Here is a 17,002-nt window from a genome sequence, read left to right as displayed (position 1 = left end):
TCAAATGGGTATATCTTTCTTTTTCTCCTTTGTCTTTTGCTTCTCTTCTTTTCACAGCTATTTGTAAGGTCTTCTCAGACAACCATTTTGCCTTTTTGCATTTCTTTTTCTTGGAGATGGTCTTGATCCCTGCCTCCCATACAATGTCACGAACCTCCATCCATCAATCTTCAGGCACTCTATCAGATTTAGTCCCTTAAATTTATTTGTCATTTCCACTGTATAAGTGTAAGCAATTTTATTAAGGTTATACCTGAATGGTCTAGTGGTTTTCCCTACTTTCTTCAGTTTAAGTCTGAATTTGGCAATAAAGAGTTCATGATCTGAGCCACATTCAGCTCCTGGTCTTGTTTTTGCTAACTATATAGAGCTTCTCCATCTTTGGCTGAAAAGAAGATAATCAATCTGATTTTGGTATTGACCATCTAGTGATGATCATGTGTAGAGTCTTCTCTTGTGTTGTTGGAAGAAGATGTTTGCTATGACCAGTGTGTTCTCTTGGCAAAACTCTACTACCTTTTGCCCTGCTTCATTCTGTACTCCAAGGCCAAATTTTCCTGTTACTCCAGGTATTTCATGACTTCCTACTTTTGCATTCCAGTCCCCTATGATGAAAAACACATATTTTTTGGATATTAGTTCTAGAAGGTCTTGTAGGTCTTCATAGAACTGTTCAACTTCAGCATTACTGGTCAGGGCATAGACTTGGATTACTGTGATATTGAATGGTTTGTCTCAGAAAAGAACAGAGATCATTCTGTCATTTTTGAGATTGCATTCAAGTACTGTATTTCAGACTCTTTTGTTGACTATGATGGCTACTCCATTTCTTCTAAGGGATTCCTGCCCACAGAAGTAGATATAATGGCCATCTGAGTTAAATTCACCCATTCCAGTCCATTTTAGTTCGCTGATTCCTAAAATGTTGATGTTCACTCTTGCCATCTCCTGTTTGACCACTTCCAATTTGCCTTGATTCATGGACCTAACATTCCAGGTTACTATGCAATATTGCTCTTTACTGCATCAGATTTTACTTCTATCACCAGTCATATCCACAACTGGACATTGTTTTTGCTTTGTCTCATCTCCTCATTCTTTCTGGAGTTATCTCTCCACTGATCTCCAGTAGCATATTGGGCACCTATCAACCTGGAGAGTTCCTCTTTCAGTGTCCTATCTTTTTGCCTTTTCATACTGTTCATGGAGTTCTCAAGGCAAGAATACTGAAGTAGTTTGCCATTCCCTTCTCCAGTGGACCATGTTTTGTCAGAACTCTCCACCATGACCCGTCTTCTTGGGTGGCCCTACACGCCATGGCTCATAGTTTCATTTATTTAGACAAGGCTGTGGTTCATGTGATCAGATTGGTTAGTTTTCTGTGATTGTGGTTTTCATTATGTCTGCCCTCTGATGGAAAAGGATCAGAGGCTTATGGAAGCTTCCTGATGGGAGACTAGCCACAGTGTAAGTGCTCAAAAGTCACATGTTTCTTGTGGCCTGCTATACCGGACAGCACAGATACAGAACATAGCTTTCATCTTACAAAGTTCTATGGAATAGTGCTGTGAATCTAGACTGTACTCTGGGGCAGCTGTCTCATTTGTCATGCCCTACTCATGTTATTGATAAAAAAAAATCACATGAACAGTGTATAGATGAATCCATGGTTTTTCTAAAAGGTGGAGGGACACATAGGACAGTTGGTGCTGATGCAATTAGCAAGGTATACACTCTGTCACCTTGACTCTCCCACCAGTGATTCAGATCTCAGTGGGGTGATGACTCGTGGACTTAAGCAAACTCATTACAAGCAAGTTCAATATGTGTAGAGACTCGGGGTGGGGGGGGGGAATGCATCAATATAAAATAATTCCCCTTCTCTGCATAGTGCTAATGAAAACTTGGCTGGTATTCTCATATCTTCCTCCTTTAGACCTATAGGGCATCTGCTTGAGGAAGAGAAGCTGCATTCCCACTTGCCTCCAGGACCTGTATAATATGCTGTCCCTGCGGCCACAGTGGCCCAAGCTGCACCAGGTGTTCTGGCCTCTCTGCCTAAAGAGAGTGACTGTACTGAACATAATTGAAATCAGATTCCATTCATTCTGCCTGGGGATCCTCTGTTCTCTGTCTGCAGCAGAGGCCAGCATGTTGCTAGACGACTTGGAATGCTGGACAATGAGGATTGCTAGTCTCAGCTGTTACTCAATGCCCAAGGCCTTGTTTTCATCCATGAAGGCTGCCCCCACACCCCTTGTGTCTCCTGCACCTGAGCCCCAGAGCCAGATCTAACTCTTGCATGCCAGGTACAGGCTCGACAGGCCCCTGTGTTATGGCAGAGACCCATTGGTTTGCTCAAATTGAGTAGTGAAGCCTGGTTAAAGGGGACAGTAAAGGTGGATAGTTCTAACAGCGTGTGAGCTGCTTTTCATCTCTTCCCTGTCTTTCAATCATAGATCAAAACAGTGACAAGAAAGGGACATTGGCAAGGCATGTCCTTGTCTGTACCTGATATTTAGGGGACTGGAGTCCTTTAAATGATGCCTGGATCTTGCTGCCTTGAACCTATTGGGAATTCACTTTTCAGCCTAGTGGCATTAGACCCCTATGAGGGCTGTCTCTACAACAACAGAGAATGATTTTTCCAACCAGGTACATTCCTCAGGAGAAGTAGATGTGATTAATCTGTAGCTTCTACAGCCACTGTGACCATTAGGCACTATTATAGCCTCATTCCTTGGTACCTCAAGATAGAGGTTTTCTCATCTATGGACAGAGAACAGGCAAGGTGAGGTGAAGTTTCCAAAGTCTTAGAAAGTCCAAGTTCCTCTCCCTAATGTCAAGGATGTTTCTTTTCTTAGGATCTCACCATGGAATTTGAAGCATAAAATAATGACTTCCTGTGATAGGTAGACTTTTACAATAGCCACCAAGATTCCCCATGCCTGGTGTACACATGCCTTCTTCCAGTTATTTAGTCAAACACTAATATAGGTGCTGTTGTGAAAGAAATAGATTTAGTTAGGGTCACAAGTCAGGTAATTTTGAAGGTGATTATGCTTCATGGGCTTGACCTCATCATATAAGCCTTAAAAGGTACTGGCCTCTTTTTGGAGAGATATTCATGGACTCAGGTGACTCAACATATGGAAGACTGCAGGCTTTGAAACTGGAGGGATTCACAAGGAAAGAAATGAGGGCAGCCTCTGGAAGATAAGAACAGCCTCTGATGGACAGCCAGAAAGCAAACAGAAACCTTAATCATACAACCGCAAGGAACTGAATCCTGACATAATCACATGAGCTTCAAAGAGGACTGTGAACTCCAGATTGGAATGAAGTCTGGCTCATAGTTTTATTTCATCCTTGTGAGACAATGAGGTGAGAATCCAGTCATGCTGTGTCAGACTTCTGACTTACAAAACCGTGAGCTGATAAATGGGTATTAAATTTGAGGTAACCTGTTATGCAGAAGCGGAAAACTAATACACTTTCTTTACAAAAAGTGTGGTATTGGCAAGGTAATAGGCTTTGGAATCAGATAATCTTAGATTCAAACCACAGCTCCATCAATTACTAGCTTAATAACTTTGAGACCATTGCTTAGTTTCTCTGAGATTCTGTTTCCTCATTTGTAAAATGGGGGTACCACCACCTACTTCTTAGGACACGTATGAGAACTAAATGAGAGATAATGCCTGGCACATTCTAGTGATCCCTCCAAAATGATTTCCTTAATTCTCCATCCATTCCTGAAGAGTAGAGAATGACTGGACTACAGGCAATGAAACCTGGATATGGGGAAGGAGGGACAGCAGGATTAACAGAGAACCAGAAATGGCAGAGAAGGGAAGAGTGACACATTATGAAATGAAAAAAAAAAAAGTAGCTGAGTTTATTCAGCACATAATTGCCTATAAAACTGAATTCAGGTCTTAAGTGTAATTCTAAATGCTGACTAAACACAAAGGTACATTTGGTGTAGAGCTTCAAATTCTTTGTGAAACCAGACTAGGCTGTACTTATGTGAATGTTTGCAATTACGTGTGTGTGTGTGTGTGTGTGCGCGTGCGCACGCAGGTGCTTATATATTATAATACTTAAATCTATGGGTCATGAGCTTCAATATCTTCACTAGTCAGACAGATACATAAATGAGTTAAAACAGCCTAGTAAACATAAATAAGGTGGGTTGGGGACAGTGAAAGTGATTGATGCCCTGCCTAGGGGCAGTCTAAGTCTGTTTATGCTAGACAAACAAAATTCTGCAAGTCAATTTTGGCCTGTGGAAAACCAATTTGTGGCCTCTGGCTTATATCATGCCAACCATCTTTCCATCCACTAGGATTAGAGTCAGGGGATCTCACTGTACAACTTTAGGCTTAGATATTCAGAGGAACACTGGATTAAGATCCAGGGGAGCCTGCTGTATGATCTCCAGAATATCCTTTTCCTTCTTTTGCTTTTAGTTTCTTGATATATGTATAAAGTGTAGTAGTTAACAGCAAATAACCTGGAGTCAGACTGCCTCAGGGTTAAGCCAGGCTCAATTGTTCACTAGCTATGTGACTTTGGGCAAGACTTAACCTCTCTGTACGTTAATTTCCACATCTATAAATTGGCAAAACTATTAGCACCTAATTAATAAGGCTGCTAATGAGGAATATAGACACTGTGGTGGTGTCTGATAGTAAAGGGAAGATTCAGCACCACCAGAAGAACCCTCCAAGACCACAGGACGGTGAAAAATTTCACTGAACTTAAGGAGGCAGAATGCAATCATGACATCAGAATTCTAAAATGGTACTCACAATAAAGGGATTTTTATTATTGGTAGTGGTAGTCACAGTCTTATGAGGTATCTGAACTTGAACATATACCTTGATTCCTTCTACACCTCACTTTTCTCATTGGATCAGACTACCGCATAAGACTATTATTAGGAGAAAGTGAGATTATCTCAAATGAAAGTGCTCTGAATTTTATAAAAGTATATCCCAATGGGCAGGCTATGACATTTTCCAAGAAGGAATCTCTAGCTAGACAACATTCTGAAAAGCTGTTTAGGGTAGCAACCTATAAAATATTGTCTTCCATCTTGGGCAACTGGTTTCAAGCCAAAGATTGAGGACCATACTGACAGGTTTAAGAATCCTAAGATAATTATAAGATCTACCTCACAGAGTTGTTATAACTTTACCTAAGAGAATATATGTAAGGTGCTGAGCACAGAATATATTCCATAAGACAATACATGATGCCTTTTATTCTCTTGCTAGTTGCTAAACCCCACATCACTACATGTCATTTCCTTTATCTCAAGTAGATGAATTTCTTTCTGAAAAAGCTAACTTATGAAACATACAGAGTTTTGACAGGGATTTAAACCAATTAGGAGAGAGAAACAAATTGGAAGGTCCCCCAGACATACATCTACTGCAGTAATGGAGCCCCAAAGATTTTTAAAGGGCCCTGAGAGGAAGCAAAGTGGGGTGAGCATGTGACCCCAATAACCCTGCCTTCTTTCAAAGCAGTGCTTTATTTTGTATCTTCATTTGGGGCTCTACATCAGATATTGTTTGAAGAAAAGATTCCATTGCCAACAAGATGCTTGAAGGCCCCAAGTCTTGTCTATTTCTTCTTTTCCTATTGAAACTAACCCCCATTTTAAAGATGAGCAGACTGAAGGCCAAAGCCAAGTCTTGCCCAAGGTCACACAGCTATATAGTAGCAGAGCAGGAACTAGAATCAGGTATCCTGACTTCTTGGGTAGTACTCTTTCAATTTTATCAAGTAGGGTAGCATGTTAGTGGGGAGCAGGGTCAGCTGGAGATGAGTGAGGAATAACTAGAACAGGGATAAGAGACAGGGAACAGAGCCAGTTCTTGGCAGGCATGGAGTGAGAGATTAGTAGGGGGTGCATCCAAGTGTAAGTGTACACAAACAAGTATAGGCCAAATTCTCCCAGGCAAGAAGGCTTCTTGGTCTTTCCGCTCATGGCCCCATTCTCCCAGTTCCAATTCTGAGTCAGAGGGATAGCCAGGGAAAAGAATATCAAATTTTATCTTTCAAGGTTTATGTTGGACTATTTAGTCTAATGTTTTTTAGTTCATGAAGGAGTAAACGTAATTAATAATAGAATGATATGCAATGCTGCACATGCTTGCCAAAGCACAGGATCTGGCAGAAAATATTTCCAAGTATCCTCTCTCTGACTACTGAGCCAGAAGAAAGAGGTTCACTGTCCAGATACCATTCTGGGTGAGGGGCACAAGGTCATTACCCAAAACCTGCTAATGTGAAATTGCAGAGCCTGGAAATGGTTTCACATATCAGGCTTTTCCACTGGAAAAAGTAACTACATGAATTTAGAGAATACATGCTTTTACAATTACATTTAAACTGACATTAAAAACAAATGTGAAACAGTCCAAGCCGAACAGGTCAGCATGACCTGGAAAGCAAACGAGAGAAAAAAAAAAGAAAGAAAGAAAGAAAAAAGAAAAAGAAAAAAGGCCCAATGTTAACAGCATTAATTCTGTCAGTCTGTTGTAAATAAGAAAATACCACTGGTGTATTAATGGCTTTATTAAAGGAAAATTCACTAGAAGAAATATGCAACATTCAAACAAACAGAAAGCAGTTAAAAAATAAACCACATTAGCCTTTCGATTCACATTAGGGAACTCTTGTTGGCCTGGAGATTAAAATTCTGCCCCAAAGAGGGGGAAATTAATTCTCTTCCCTCCTTGAAGTCTTTCCTTGGTTTTTCTCCAGAATGTTGTTTAGTCAGGGAAGGAGAGAGATGTGTGTGTGTGTGTGTGTGTGTGTGTGTGTGTAGGTGGAGAGTGGAGAAGGAAGAGGGTGGAAAATGCAGGCTCCAGGTAAGGCTGGAAGAGTGCTTCTGACCCTCACATTTGTCAGCCCCTGGCCTCAAAGATTCCACATCCACCAAAAGGAAGCTAGCTTCAATATGAAGTCTCTGAGGCAGAGACAGAGCATAGCAAAATATTGTAAATTCTAAGGCTCTCTCCTCTTACATCAATGCAAAGTTTGAGGCTGGCCTGGGAGAAGAACAAAACATCACACTTGATGGAGAAGCAAGTGTATGATGTAAGTGAATAGTGTGGGGGCACTAAAGCTAGAAGATGTAAAATCTTATCAACTTTCTTCCGTCATCTTAACTTCAATAGAAAACAAGAAAGTAGGCACTGGTTCTTAGATTTTGCCTTCTTTCAGTTTATGAAAAGTTCAAGTGTATGTGTACTGCTAAAAGGGAAGTCACATTAACTTTGAGAATAGGGAGAAAAAGAATGTCTTACTGTACTCTCCTGGTCTGTTTGAAGAGATGGCTGGCTAGCTTCTTGGAGGTGTTCCTCCAGGGGAATCAGAAATCTGGTCTGTGTTTACTGAACTTGTATGGATCATCTACTACCTTCAGCTCAATGATGGAGCCTAAGGTTATGATCAAACTCCATGGCAGAGGTCCAGCAAAATAGAGGTAAGAGGAAACTTGTGAATTGTAAAACAACCAAGTGAAAATGACCACAGGAGCCTCAGATAGGGACAGTGGCTCCTTGTTCAAAGCAGCACTTTGAGTCCCATTAGCTAAGCTTCTTTGCAGCAGTAGCACACTGGAAAGCAAGCAACTGCACCAGAGCTTCACTGCATCCACTTGAGTCAGTGCCTGATGCCACCATATATGATCAAAAACAATCAAAGGGCCTTCTGCTAATACCGTCATATTATAGAAAACAATAATCATGATAGTCATGGCTACATGAATTGGTAACTCTACTATTTAGTCCTCACATAGCTATGAGGTAGGGAAATACCATCAGCCTCACTGGCAGAAGTAATCAACTAAGAGAGTAGTCCCCAACCCCAACATCAGAGCTTCTGTTGAGGAGCAGGGGCTTAAGTCCCCAAGTCTCTCATTCCAGATGTCTCCAGGATACCCAATAAAAGCCTCTGGAACCCTCATTTTGAATAAGGCAAATCAGGTCAGCCTTTCTTCAGTGTCTGGTCATTATGAGATGTTTGCAATATCTAACCTGGAATTTTTCTAATATGGTGAACATAGCAATCTGAAGATGTGTTAGCATGGTAGCTGGCTCCATAATCAGATACTTGAGTCAGATCTCTGATGTAGGAGGCAGCAATGCAAAGTTGGGGAGAAGGAGTGCCTGCCATTTTGGACTAGAGATTTCTTCTCATTTCCTACCTGTAAGACAGAAGTGAGACTGGGAAATGGAAAATTCTTTATTTGGAGTTTTGGGGGCTTTTCCTCTTTCTCTTTCTTTTCTGCTTTATTGATCCATATACTAAAGGACATATATGTGTTTGTATGTGCCTCTTGGGCAAGAATTAAGTGGTGGTTGTGGTTGAGAGGAAAGGATATGGGGGGAGAGAAGGGAGGTGAAATTTAACAGTCTCCTTATAGCCACTCAGAGGCCAACAAAGTCTCCCTATTTGGTCTTCTGAATTTCTTGTAGTAGCCAAACAATCCCATACTATTACAAGCATTATTACTCATCCTAGAGATGGGAATGCTTCGAAATTAATGTCTCTGCACCTAACAGCTCACTAATCAAAGCTTCTATGCCTCATTTTCCACCCTGGTGAGATTCCTTAGTCTCTTCCAGTTTCATTGTGGTCAGCATGATACACCACACTGTGCAGGCCCAGGCTGGTGAACTTTTGTCTTGGTCAAGATCCAGATTTTCTTTTTAGTTCCAAGTTCCAGTCCAAGTTTTTTGCAGGTGATTTCTTCAGGATTGGTGCTTACATTTTTTTTTAAATTACTGACTGTTAAAACTCTGAAATGTCCCTCAACAATCAATTTTCACTTCAGCCACAGAACCACTGGTCCAATGGGGTATTAAACAGTGAAAAGAAATACATTCTATGCCAGGCTTAAGAGATCTAAAAACTGTAGCAAGGATAAAATGGACTGAAGAGAATGGAACTTGGTTCTAAAAGAGGTGATCCAGGGTAGCCATGCCACTTGCAGTTTACTTTCTATATACCCATTGCCATGGAAATATTATTGGTAATAGACAATTTGAAGGCTCTACTGGTTTGTGGATGGTTGTGTGTTTTCCCCTTAGTTCTACTTCACATAAACATGATCCCAAGGGATGTACAAAAGTCTCTAAAAAAGCATCTTTCCCAGGTAAATTGTCTATGTAGAAGTTCAGGACAATAAGAAAATATTCTAAACACTTTTGTTGATCTTAAGGAATACATTCTCCAATTTGTAAGAACAAGTGGCACTTTTCTTAAATCAAAAGTAGAAGGTTTTCATACAGTTATGTTATCAGCTCATATGAAGCTTTTTTCTAAATTGTTATATTTGGAAAATACCTGCTTTTGTATATATGACCTATTGTGTGCTGTGTACTCTTAGTTTTCCGCATAGTACCTTCAAAAAATATTGCCTATGACATCATTTTACTCTCTCAAAAGCAACTGAGGGAATTTGGAGCACTCACAGCAAAAGTAAACAACAATAAAATCTGCTGCTATTACACTTTAAAAACTCAAGGATTTTAAGTGGTGATTTTACAAGTGTGATACTTATTCAGAACCAGATATCATCAATTTTGATGATCAGAGAAAATTATTTACTTCTAACCATAGTTCTATAAAAACAAATATTCAGAGACAGACTACAGCATATATATGCTGTCCCAGACAATGTGGTTTGGAGGTAATTCCATATAAAAGTTCACTTGAGAACTACAATTAGAGAGAAAGATAACTTTTACCCTCCAATATGTCACCAAATATGTATGTAACCAACTGGAAGATGGCAATATTGGCTTTGGAGGACAGATTACAAGGGTTAATTCAAGGGAAACTCAGAGACTGGAGAACCAAGGAACCAGTGCCAAAATCCACACTGCTATAGCAAAGAGAACAGGCTCCAGTGGTGACTGGGAGCACACAGACCAATTTTCATCTGAAAAAGGAAGTACAGTGATATTTATTGTGTACCTACTATGTGTTAGTTTCTTTATAAATTTACCGCAATTTTGTAAGGGAGATTTTATTATTCCCATAATGTAGTTAGGAAATTGAGTTGGGGAAAGTGAAGCTCAGAGAGATTTAATGATTTACCCAAGGTCATCAAGATAGTAAGTGGCAGAGCTAGGACGAGAAACAAGGCCTGTCTGTATCCTAGTCCATCAAGCTATCTCCACTATACAGAGAACCTCCTAAAACACAAAACCAAAACAAAAAAAGAAAACCAGAAACTGTAACTGCTGAGCAACATGTACATGTTGTTGTCAAAATTTATATGGTAATTATACTCCTCTGTGCATGCCTTAATTATGCAGATTTGTAGGACTATTTAAGTATCTAAGAAATGTGTGTGGGGAGTAGCATTTCTCAGAATTGAGACTTACTGCTTGCATCTCCAACCTAGAGACTTATGGGGCTCTAATCTACAGAGTTAAAGTAGAAGGGAAGAAATTCCATTAACTGAGTTTTACATTGTTAAGTCTTCATGATACTCAATACTCTGCTGCTTGCTGAAAGGGGTGTTGAGGGGATTCAATCACTGAGTGGACAGTGAGACGCAAAGTCTTAAAATTTGTGATTTCTAGGCCCCTGACACGAATAATGAAGGTATGTGGTAGCACCATGATGAGGTTCTGGGTGGATGTTGGAATGCTAGTCAGAGAAAAAGAACTGCTAAACTTTAGGGTAGAATATCTAGATAGCCAAAATATTTAGTGATCACTTTGCATGATGCTAGAAGTCATCATGTTTCTCAGAAATAATGTATCTAGCATGCTCCTTGGGTAAGGAATATGTACCTATGACCATTAGATAACTTACTTAGTAACCCTGCTTTGGCCTGAATTATATCTTATCCTTTGTGTATGACAATAATACTACGTACCCAACATGGTTTACTTTAGTTGTTTTAGAAGGCATTGGTGCATACTCTTGAGATGTGGTGAAGATTGTTGGCTCTTGGTCATGAAGTCATTCTTAATTAATTCTCCTTGTGAGCAATATACATGTAGATGTATACATCTATAAATACATGACCTGGGCTAGTGGTATCATCTACTTATAGGGTAGAGTATTTATCTATAACCAAGTTTTCCAAAGTACATTCCAGAAAACATCAGTTTTATAGGATATTAGCAGGTGTTATATAAAAACAGGTTTCTGTGTGTGAGATAAATTTGGGAATCCTGAGTTACTAAGCTCCTCGGGTTATTTTAGTGCAATATTTGACAAGGTCTGTGATGGGATAACATGCACTGTAAATATTCCTGATCAAGACTATAATATTCAGGTTTTCCTAACTTATTAAATCATAAAAATAAATTTTCATGTATCATGTCACAGAACTCTTTTTCTCAGAACTTACACCAAGAAGCACTGGCCTAGATCAAGGCAACAGGCTTGTACAAGGGAAGGGCTTATGCATGTGGTCAGTACTTGCATGTATCAATCTGAACAGAGGCAACTAACTCCAGGAACCAAAGCTGTAATCCTAGATGTTTAACAAAATTGATGCTAGAAATTTCTTTATCTCTCACTACCTGGGCTACTATCTCCTTTTATAAAACTTAAGTGAAAGTGAAGTCGCTCAGTCATGTCCGACTCTTTGTGACCCGTGGACTGTAGCCCACCAAGCTCCTCTGTCCATGGGATTCTCCAGGCAAGAATACTGGAGTGGCTTGCCATTTATAAAACCTAGGCCCTCACTAATTCTCTTAAAAAACAAACATGCAAATAAAATGGATATGTGAACATGTCTATCCCATGTCATAGCTCTTCAACTGCCTGAAGTTCAAACCTTTTAGCATAATAACCAAGTATATTTTCAGTGTGGTTTCAGCTTGCCTTCCCTATTTCCCCAGATTTGGCCATGAAAGTAAAAGTGAAAGTATTAAGTTACTCAGTTGTGTCCAACTCTTTGTGACTCCATGGACTATAGTTCACCAGGCTCCTCTGCCCATGGAATTCTCCAGGCAAGAATATTGGAGTGGGTTGTCATCCCCTTCTTCAGGGGATCTCCCCAACCCAGGAATTGAACCCAGGTCTCCCACATTGCAGGCAGATTCTTTTCCATCTCAGCCACCAAGGAAGCTCAAATCTGGCTATATTAAACTATTAATACTTGTGTTATTCCTCAAAACCTCGATGCTTATTTAAAATGTCTCTCTGCATTTATTCAAACTGTGCACTTTGCTTTGAATGTCCTTTCCCTCTACCTCACTCAACTTCTTCCCAGTAATTTCCTATTTATTCTTTAAGGTTAAGCTGTATTAGTTATCACTGCCGGTCTCCAATTATTTAACTTTTTGAGGGCGGGGATTGTATCTTATTCATCTATGTTCCCATAAGATGCTTACTACAGAAACTGGCACATAGCTGGCACTCAAGGAATATTTGTTAAATGGATAACTAGATGAATGGAAGGATGGAAATATGAAAGGCCTAGCTAGTTGGCTGGTTGGAAGGATGAATGGATAGACGGATGAATAAATGTGAAACTTGTCTCCTGAAGAATCAGGCTATGAGTGGTATTTCAGCACTGGAATCACTCTACTGCATCCAAGGCATCTGATCCAGAAGTAGCAGTGGTGGGCTGCCCATGAGCATGGGGAATGATGAAAGAGCTGATATCAAGGCTCTTGTCAACACTCGAAAATGATAAGGATCTTTGTAGTGCTCATGGTAACATCAGACCAGAGTATCCTCTCAACTAGAGAATCATGGAGGTTGTTAAAACCTGTAGATCTGTTAATAGTTTTGAGTCTCAAGTGTGGAGTTTAGCCCCCTAGAAGGAATGAGACTTCTCAAATATGTTAGAGTAACCCCAAGAAAATGCTGCATACTTCCAGTTTTCACAAGCTCTGGGGCTTCGTGTTTCTTTTCCACGTCTGAGGTTTGGCTGTTACCTGAAATTCCTAAAAGGCCTATCATCTTCCATGGTTCAGGAGAGGAGGGCATAAGCAGGGGCCAATGCCATTTATTAAAAGTTGAGAATTCAAGAGTTGCTTAACACAGAAATAAATAACATTTTGGGAGGAAAAGGAAAGCAAATGAGAAAGAAAGAAGAGCCAGGGAAGAATATGGTGGGTAAAGGTAATTTTTTCTTTCTCATTCCATCTTGAAAATTGGGAGTATATAATTGAGAAGTACAGAGAAAAGTGAAGTGACTCTATTTACTTAAATTATGAACTGTGAAAAAAACAGCAGTTAATTCATCAGAGAGAAAGTGCATCTTTGGACAGTTACATTTTTAAAAAATTTCTAAATGAAGAGTAGGCAAGAAGGTTAGATTTATTGAAGCAATTAGAGACATGTGGTTTTTCCAAAGCAGGAAGAAACAAATCATGTTCAAAGAAAACCTATCCTTGTTGTAGATGGGCAGTTGAGAGCCTAGAGGTAGTCTTTAAGGAAACCATGCTGAGAATCCAACGACCTCCAGGATTCTTTCAGAAACAGTAAGAACAGCTAAAACAATAAGAATCAACAGGTATAGAGGCCTGGAAGCAAAAACAAAAGGGTATGTGTTTTAAGTATCTCTGAGCTGAGGAGATTCCATTACCAAACACTACAGAGAAAGCTAAATTAGAGACCTTGAAGCATCAAGATCAAGCAGCCATCGGTTGCAGAGTGCCAGCTTCTCTAAGATACAAAGACAGCCCTTCTGCCCCCCACTCCATCCATAACCTATCCATACAGTCTAGACACACAATATAATATTACTTAGGTGTGACTAGAAGAAAGCTGAGCACTGAAGAATTGATGCTTTTGAACTGTGCTGTTGGAGAAGACTCTTGAGAGTCCCTTGGACTGCAAGGAGATCCAACCAGTCCATTCTAAAGGAGATCAGTCCTGGGTATTCTTTGGAAGAAATGATGCTAAAGCTGAAACTCCAGTACTTTGGCCACCTCATGCGAAGAGCTGACTCATTGGAAAAGACTCTGATGCTGGGAGGGGTTGGGGGCAGGAGGAAAAGGGGACAACAGAGGATGAGATGGCTGGATGGCATCACTGACTCGATGGACGTGAGTTTGAGTGAACTCTGGGAGTTGGTGATGGACAGGGAGGCCTGGCGTGCTGCGATTCATGGGGTTGCAAAGAGTTGGACAAGACTGAGCGACTGAACTGAACTGAACTGAACTGAGAGGTAGCTAAAGTCACTATGTGAGTCAAAGTACACAAGTCTAGACTAATCTATATTTCTGGGACAGTGAATAGACAATACAAAAAAGGACTGTCACAGCTACAATTCTTTCTCTGTGAGCTTAGACACAGAATTACAAAATGGTAGTTCCTAAAAGGTAGTTCCTTGGTGAAGCTCATTACCTTATTTTTATGATGAGAAAAATGAGCCTCAGAGGGGAGAAAGGAATTACCCAAAACCACATTCTTAGTTGCCATTTTGGAATATATTATATAATTTTGAATTGAGCGATAGGAAAAATAAAACAAAATTATATAAATCCTCCTTCAAGGTGATCAAAATGTTGATGCTAAACCCACATCTTATGAAAAAGGAAGTCTATTATTAGTATATTCAAAAGGATCACTGTATTGATGTTTGCTGTCTTTTTTCCATTTTTGGGTAAAGTTGTAGTATACACTGAAATTGCAAGATAAAAATAAACTTGGGAGGGGTTTTCAGCAGGGAAGCAGGGAATATGGAGATAAGTTTAGCAAAATGGAAAGGTTTGTTTCCCAAACAATAGTATCTAAGAGGGTAAATACTTAGGTTTTCATTGACATGGTACTTGAATATACTGTATGAGTCCCTTAATTACTAGAATTGGCTTTCTTTTTTTATATTTTTTTTTTAATTAATATAATATGTTTTTATTTTTTTTTACATTTCTTTTTTTTTTACTTTACAATATTGTATTGGTTTTGCCATACATCAACATGAATCCTCCATGGGTGTACATGTGTCCCCAATCCTGAACCCCCCTCCCACCTCCCTCCCCATACCATCCCTCTGGGTCATCCCAGTGCACCAGCCCCAAGCTTCCTGTATCCTGCATTGAACCTGGACCAGCGATTCGTTTCTTATATGCTATTATACATGTTTTAATGCCATTCTCCCATATCATCCCCCCACTCCCTCTCCCACAGAGTCCAAAAGACTGTTCTATACATCTGTGTCTCTTTTGCTGTCTCGCATACAGGGTTATCGTTACCATCTTTCTAAATTCCATATATATGCATTAGTATACTGTATTGGTGTTTTTCTTTCTGGCTTACTTCACTCTGTATAATAGGCTCCAGTTTCATCCACCTCATTAGAACTGATTCAAATGTATTCTTTTTAATGGCTGAGTAATACTCCATTGTGTATATGTACCACAGCTTTCTTATCCATTCATCTGCTGATGGACATCTAGGTTGCTTCCATGTACTGGCTATTGTAAACAGTGCTGCAATGAACACTGGGGTACACATGTCTCTTTCAATTCTGGATTCCTCGGTGTGTATGCCCAGCAGTGGGATTGCTGGGCCGCATGGCAGTTCTATTTCCAGTTTTTTAAGGAATCTCCACATTGTTCTCCTTCAAGCAGGATCTTGATAATACTTTTGTTTTGAGATGATTTCTGGTAATGATCTGTCTGTTAGAGCTATTACATATTATAGAGCATGCCAAGTAACTCAGGATTAATACCAACTGGGAAGTGCTGTGAGCAGCTTCACCAGCTAAATTACCACTGACCTTACTATCATAACTCCTTACATTTGTCTAGCACTTTGTCATTTACCAAGGATGTTCACATTCATCATGTCATCAGATCCCTATTACAGCTCCGTGAGAACGGTATGTCTAAATTGCTGCTGCTGCTGCTGCTGCTAAGTCGATTCAGTCGTGTCCGACTCTGTGCAACCCCATAGACGTCAGCCCATCAGACTTCCCTGTCCCTGGGATTCTCCAGGCAAGAACACTGGAGTGCGTTGCCATTTCCTTCTCCAATGCATGAAAGTGAAAAGTGAAAGTGAAGTTGCTCAGTTTTGTCCGACTCCTAGAGACCCCATGGACTGCAGCCTACCAGGCTCCTCCATCCATGGGATTTTCCAGGCAAGAGTACTGGAGTGGGGTGCCATTGCCTTCTCCAATGTCTAAATTAAAGATGAAGAAATTGAAGCTTAGAGGGGGAACAGTGAATAATAGTGCTGGGCCTTTAACCTAGGTCTGCCTTACTCCCAAGGCAAGACCATTTACAAAACATCAAGAATCCTTGTATCTTGTGGACATTTCTTGAAGTTTGCCTGCCTGAAGCTCTATTGCCTAGCATTGTTCCTTGTACATAGGAGACACTCAGTAAATGTAAAAAGGGAACTGAAACCAGAGCCAGCCACACCACTTCTCAGCTTCTTTTCATTGTGTTGACCAAGGTCATTCAAATTTGAATACCTTAATAAATCAATTTGAAAACTTAGTTTACCACTCTCTTCAAGAAATTAATTTATAGATTTATGTCAGACTGCTATATGGACTAGTGAAATTGTCTGTTATATACATACTTCTTTTCACAAGGGGTTCACTATAATCATGTTACAGATGCTTTACAGTATACGATATTAGTTGACACATGAAACTAATTTTAGGATTTGGGCCCAAATGTTATGAAGACTTTTATTATCATTAAACTTTACCTGTGTTAAAGCAGGTTTGCAATTAGTATCAGCAAATGGAAAACTAAGGGGCTGTCTATCTGGAAGCCCCCATCTCTTATACATAATTCAGAGAGGGCTAAATAATTGAGAGTTGAGTGTATCAGAATCCTCACCCTGGAGTGATCCCACCACCATGAATGTTGTGATAACATTCATATGGAGAATATTTCATCTTGACAATTCCTTTGTCAACTTTCCTGGCTGTCCTTCTGCACTCTCCCTCTACCCCCAGCCCTGTTTTTTCCTCCTCACTGTAGACCACAATTGTAGGATTTCTCTGTAGTAAGCCAAGCAAAAAATAAAGTTTATTTTTCTC

The 17,002-nt window shown here is 40.0% G+C and overlaps 1 protein-coding gene across 2 annotated transcripts in view; it reads right to left on the bottom strand.

Annotated features, from left to right (window-relative positions):
- Positions 1-17,002, bottom strand: part of AR (androgen receptor) — a 217,214-nt gene that overhangs the window by 26,396 nt on the left and 173,816 nt on the right. The window contains exon 4 of one of the 2 annotated variants that reach the window (XM_086387521.1): positions 13,418-13,494. The exons of the other annotated variant lie outside the window; for it this stretch is intronic. Within the exon in view, the coding sequence (XP_086243647.1) occupies positions 13,433-13,494 (62 nt within the window). The 3' untranslated portion in view covers positions 13,418-13,432. Of the gene's footprint in view, positions 1-13,417; positions 13,495-17,002 lie in introns of those variants that run through there. 2 annotated transcript variants of the gene reach the window in all.

This window comes from Bos grunniens, chromosome X (genome assembly GCF_055505025.1).
Source record: "Bos grunniens cultivar Pamir isolate PY7600 chromosome X, Bosgru_T2T1.0, whole genome shotgun sequence".
Classification (NCBI taxonomy): Eukaryota; Metazoa; Chordata; class Mammalia; order Artiodactyla; family Bovidae; genus Bos; species Bos grunniens.
The sequence above is the reverse complement of the archived record's forward strand: the minus strand, read 5'-3'. Positions and strand labels throughout refer to the sequence as shown.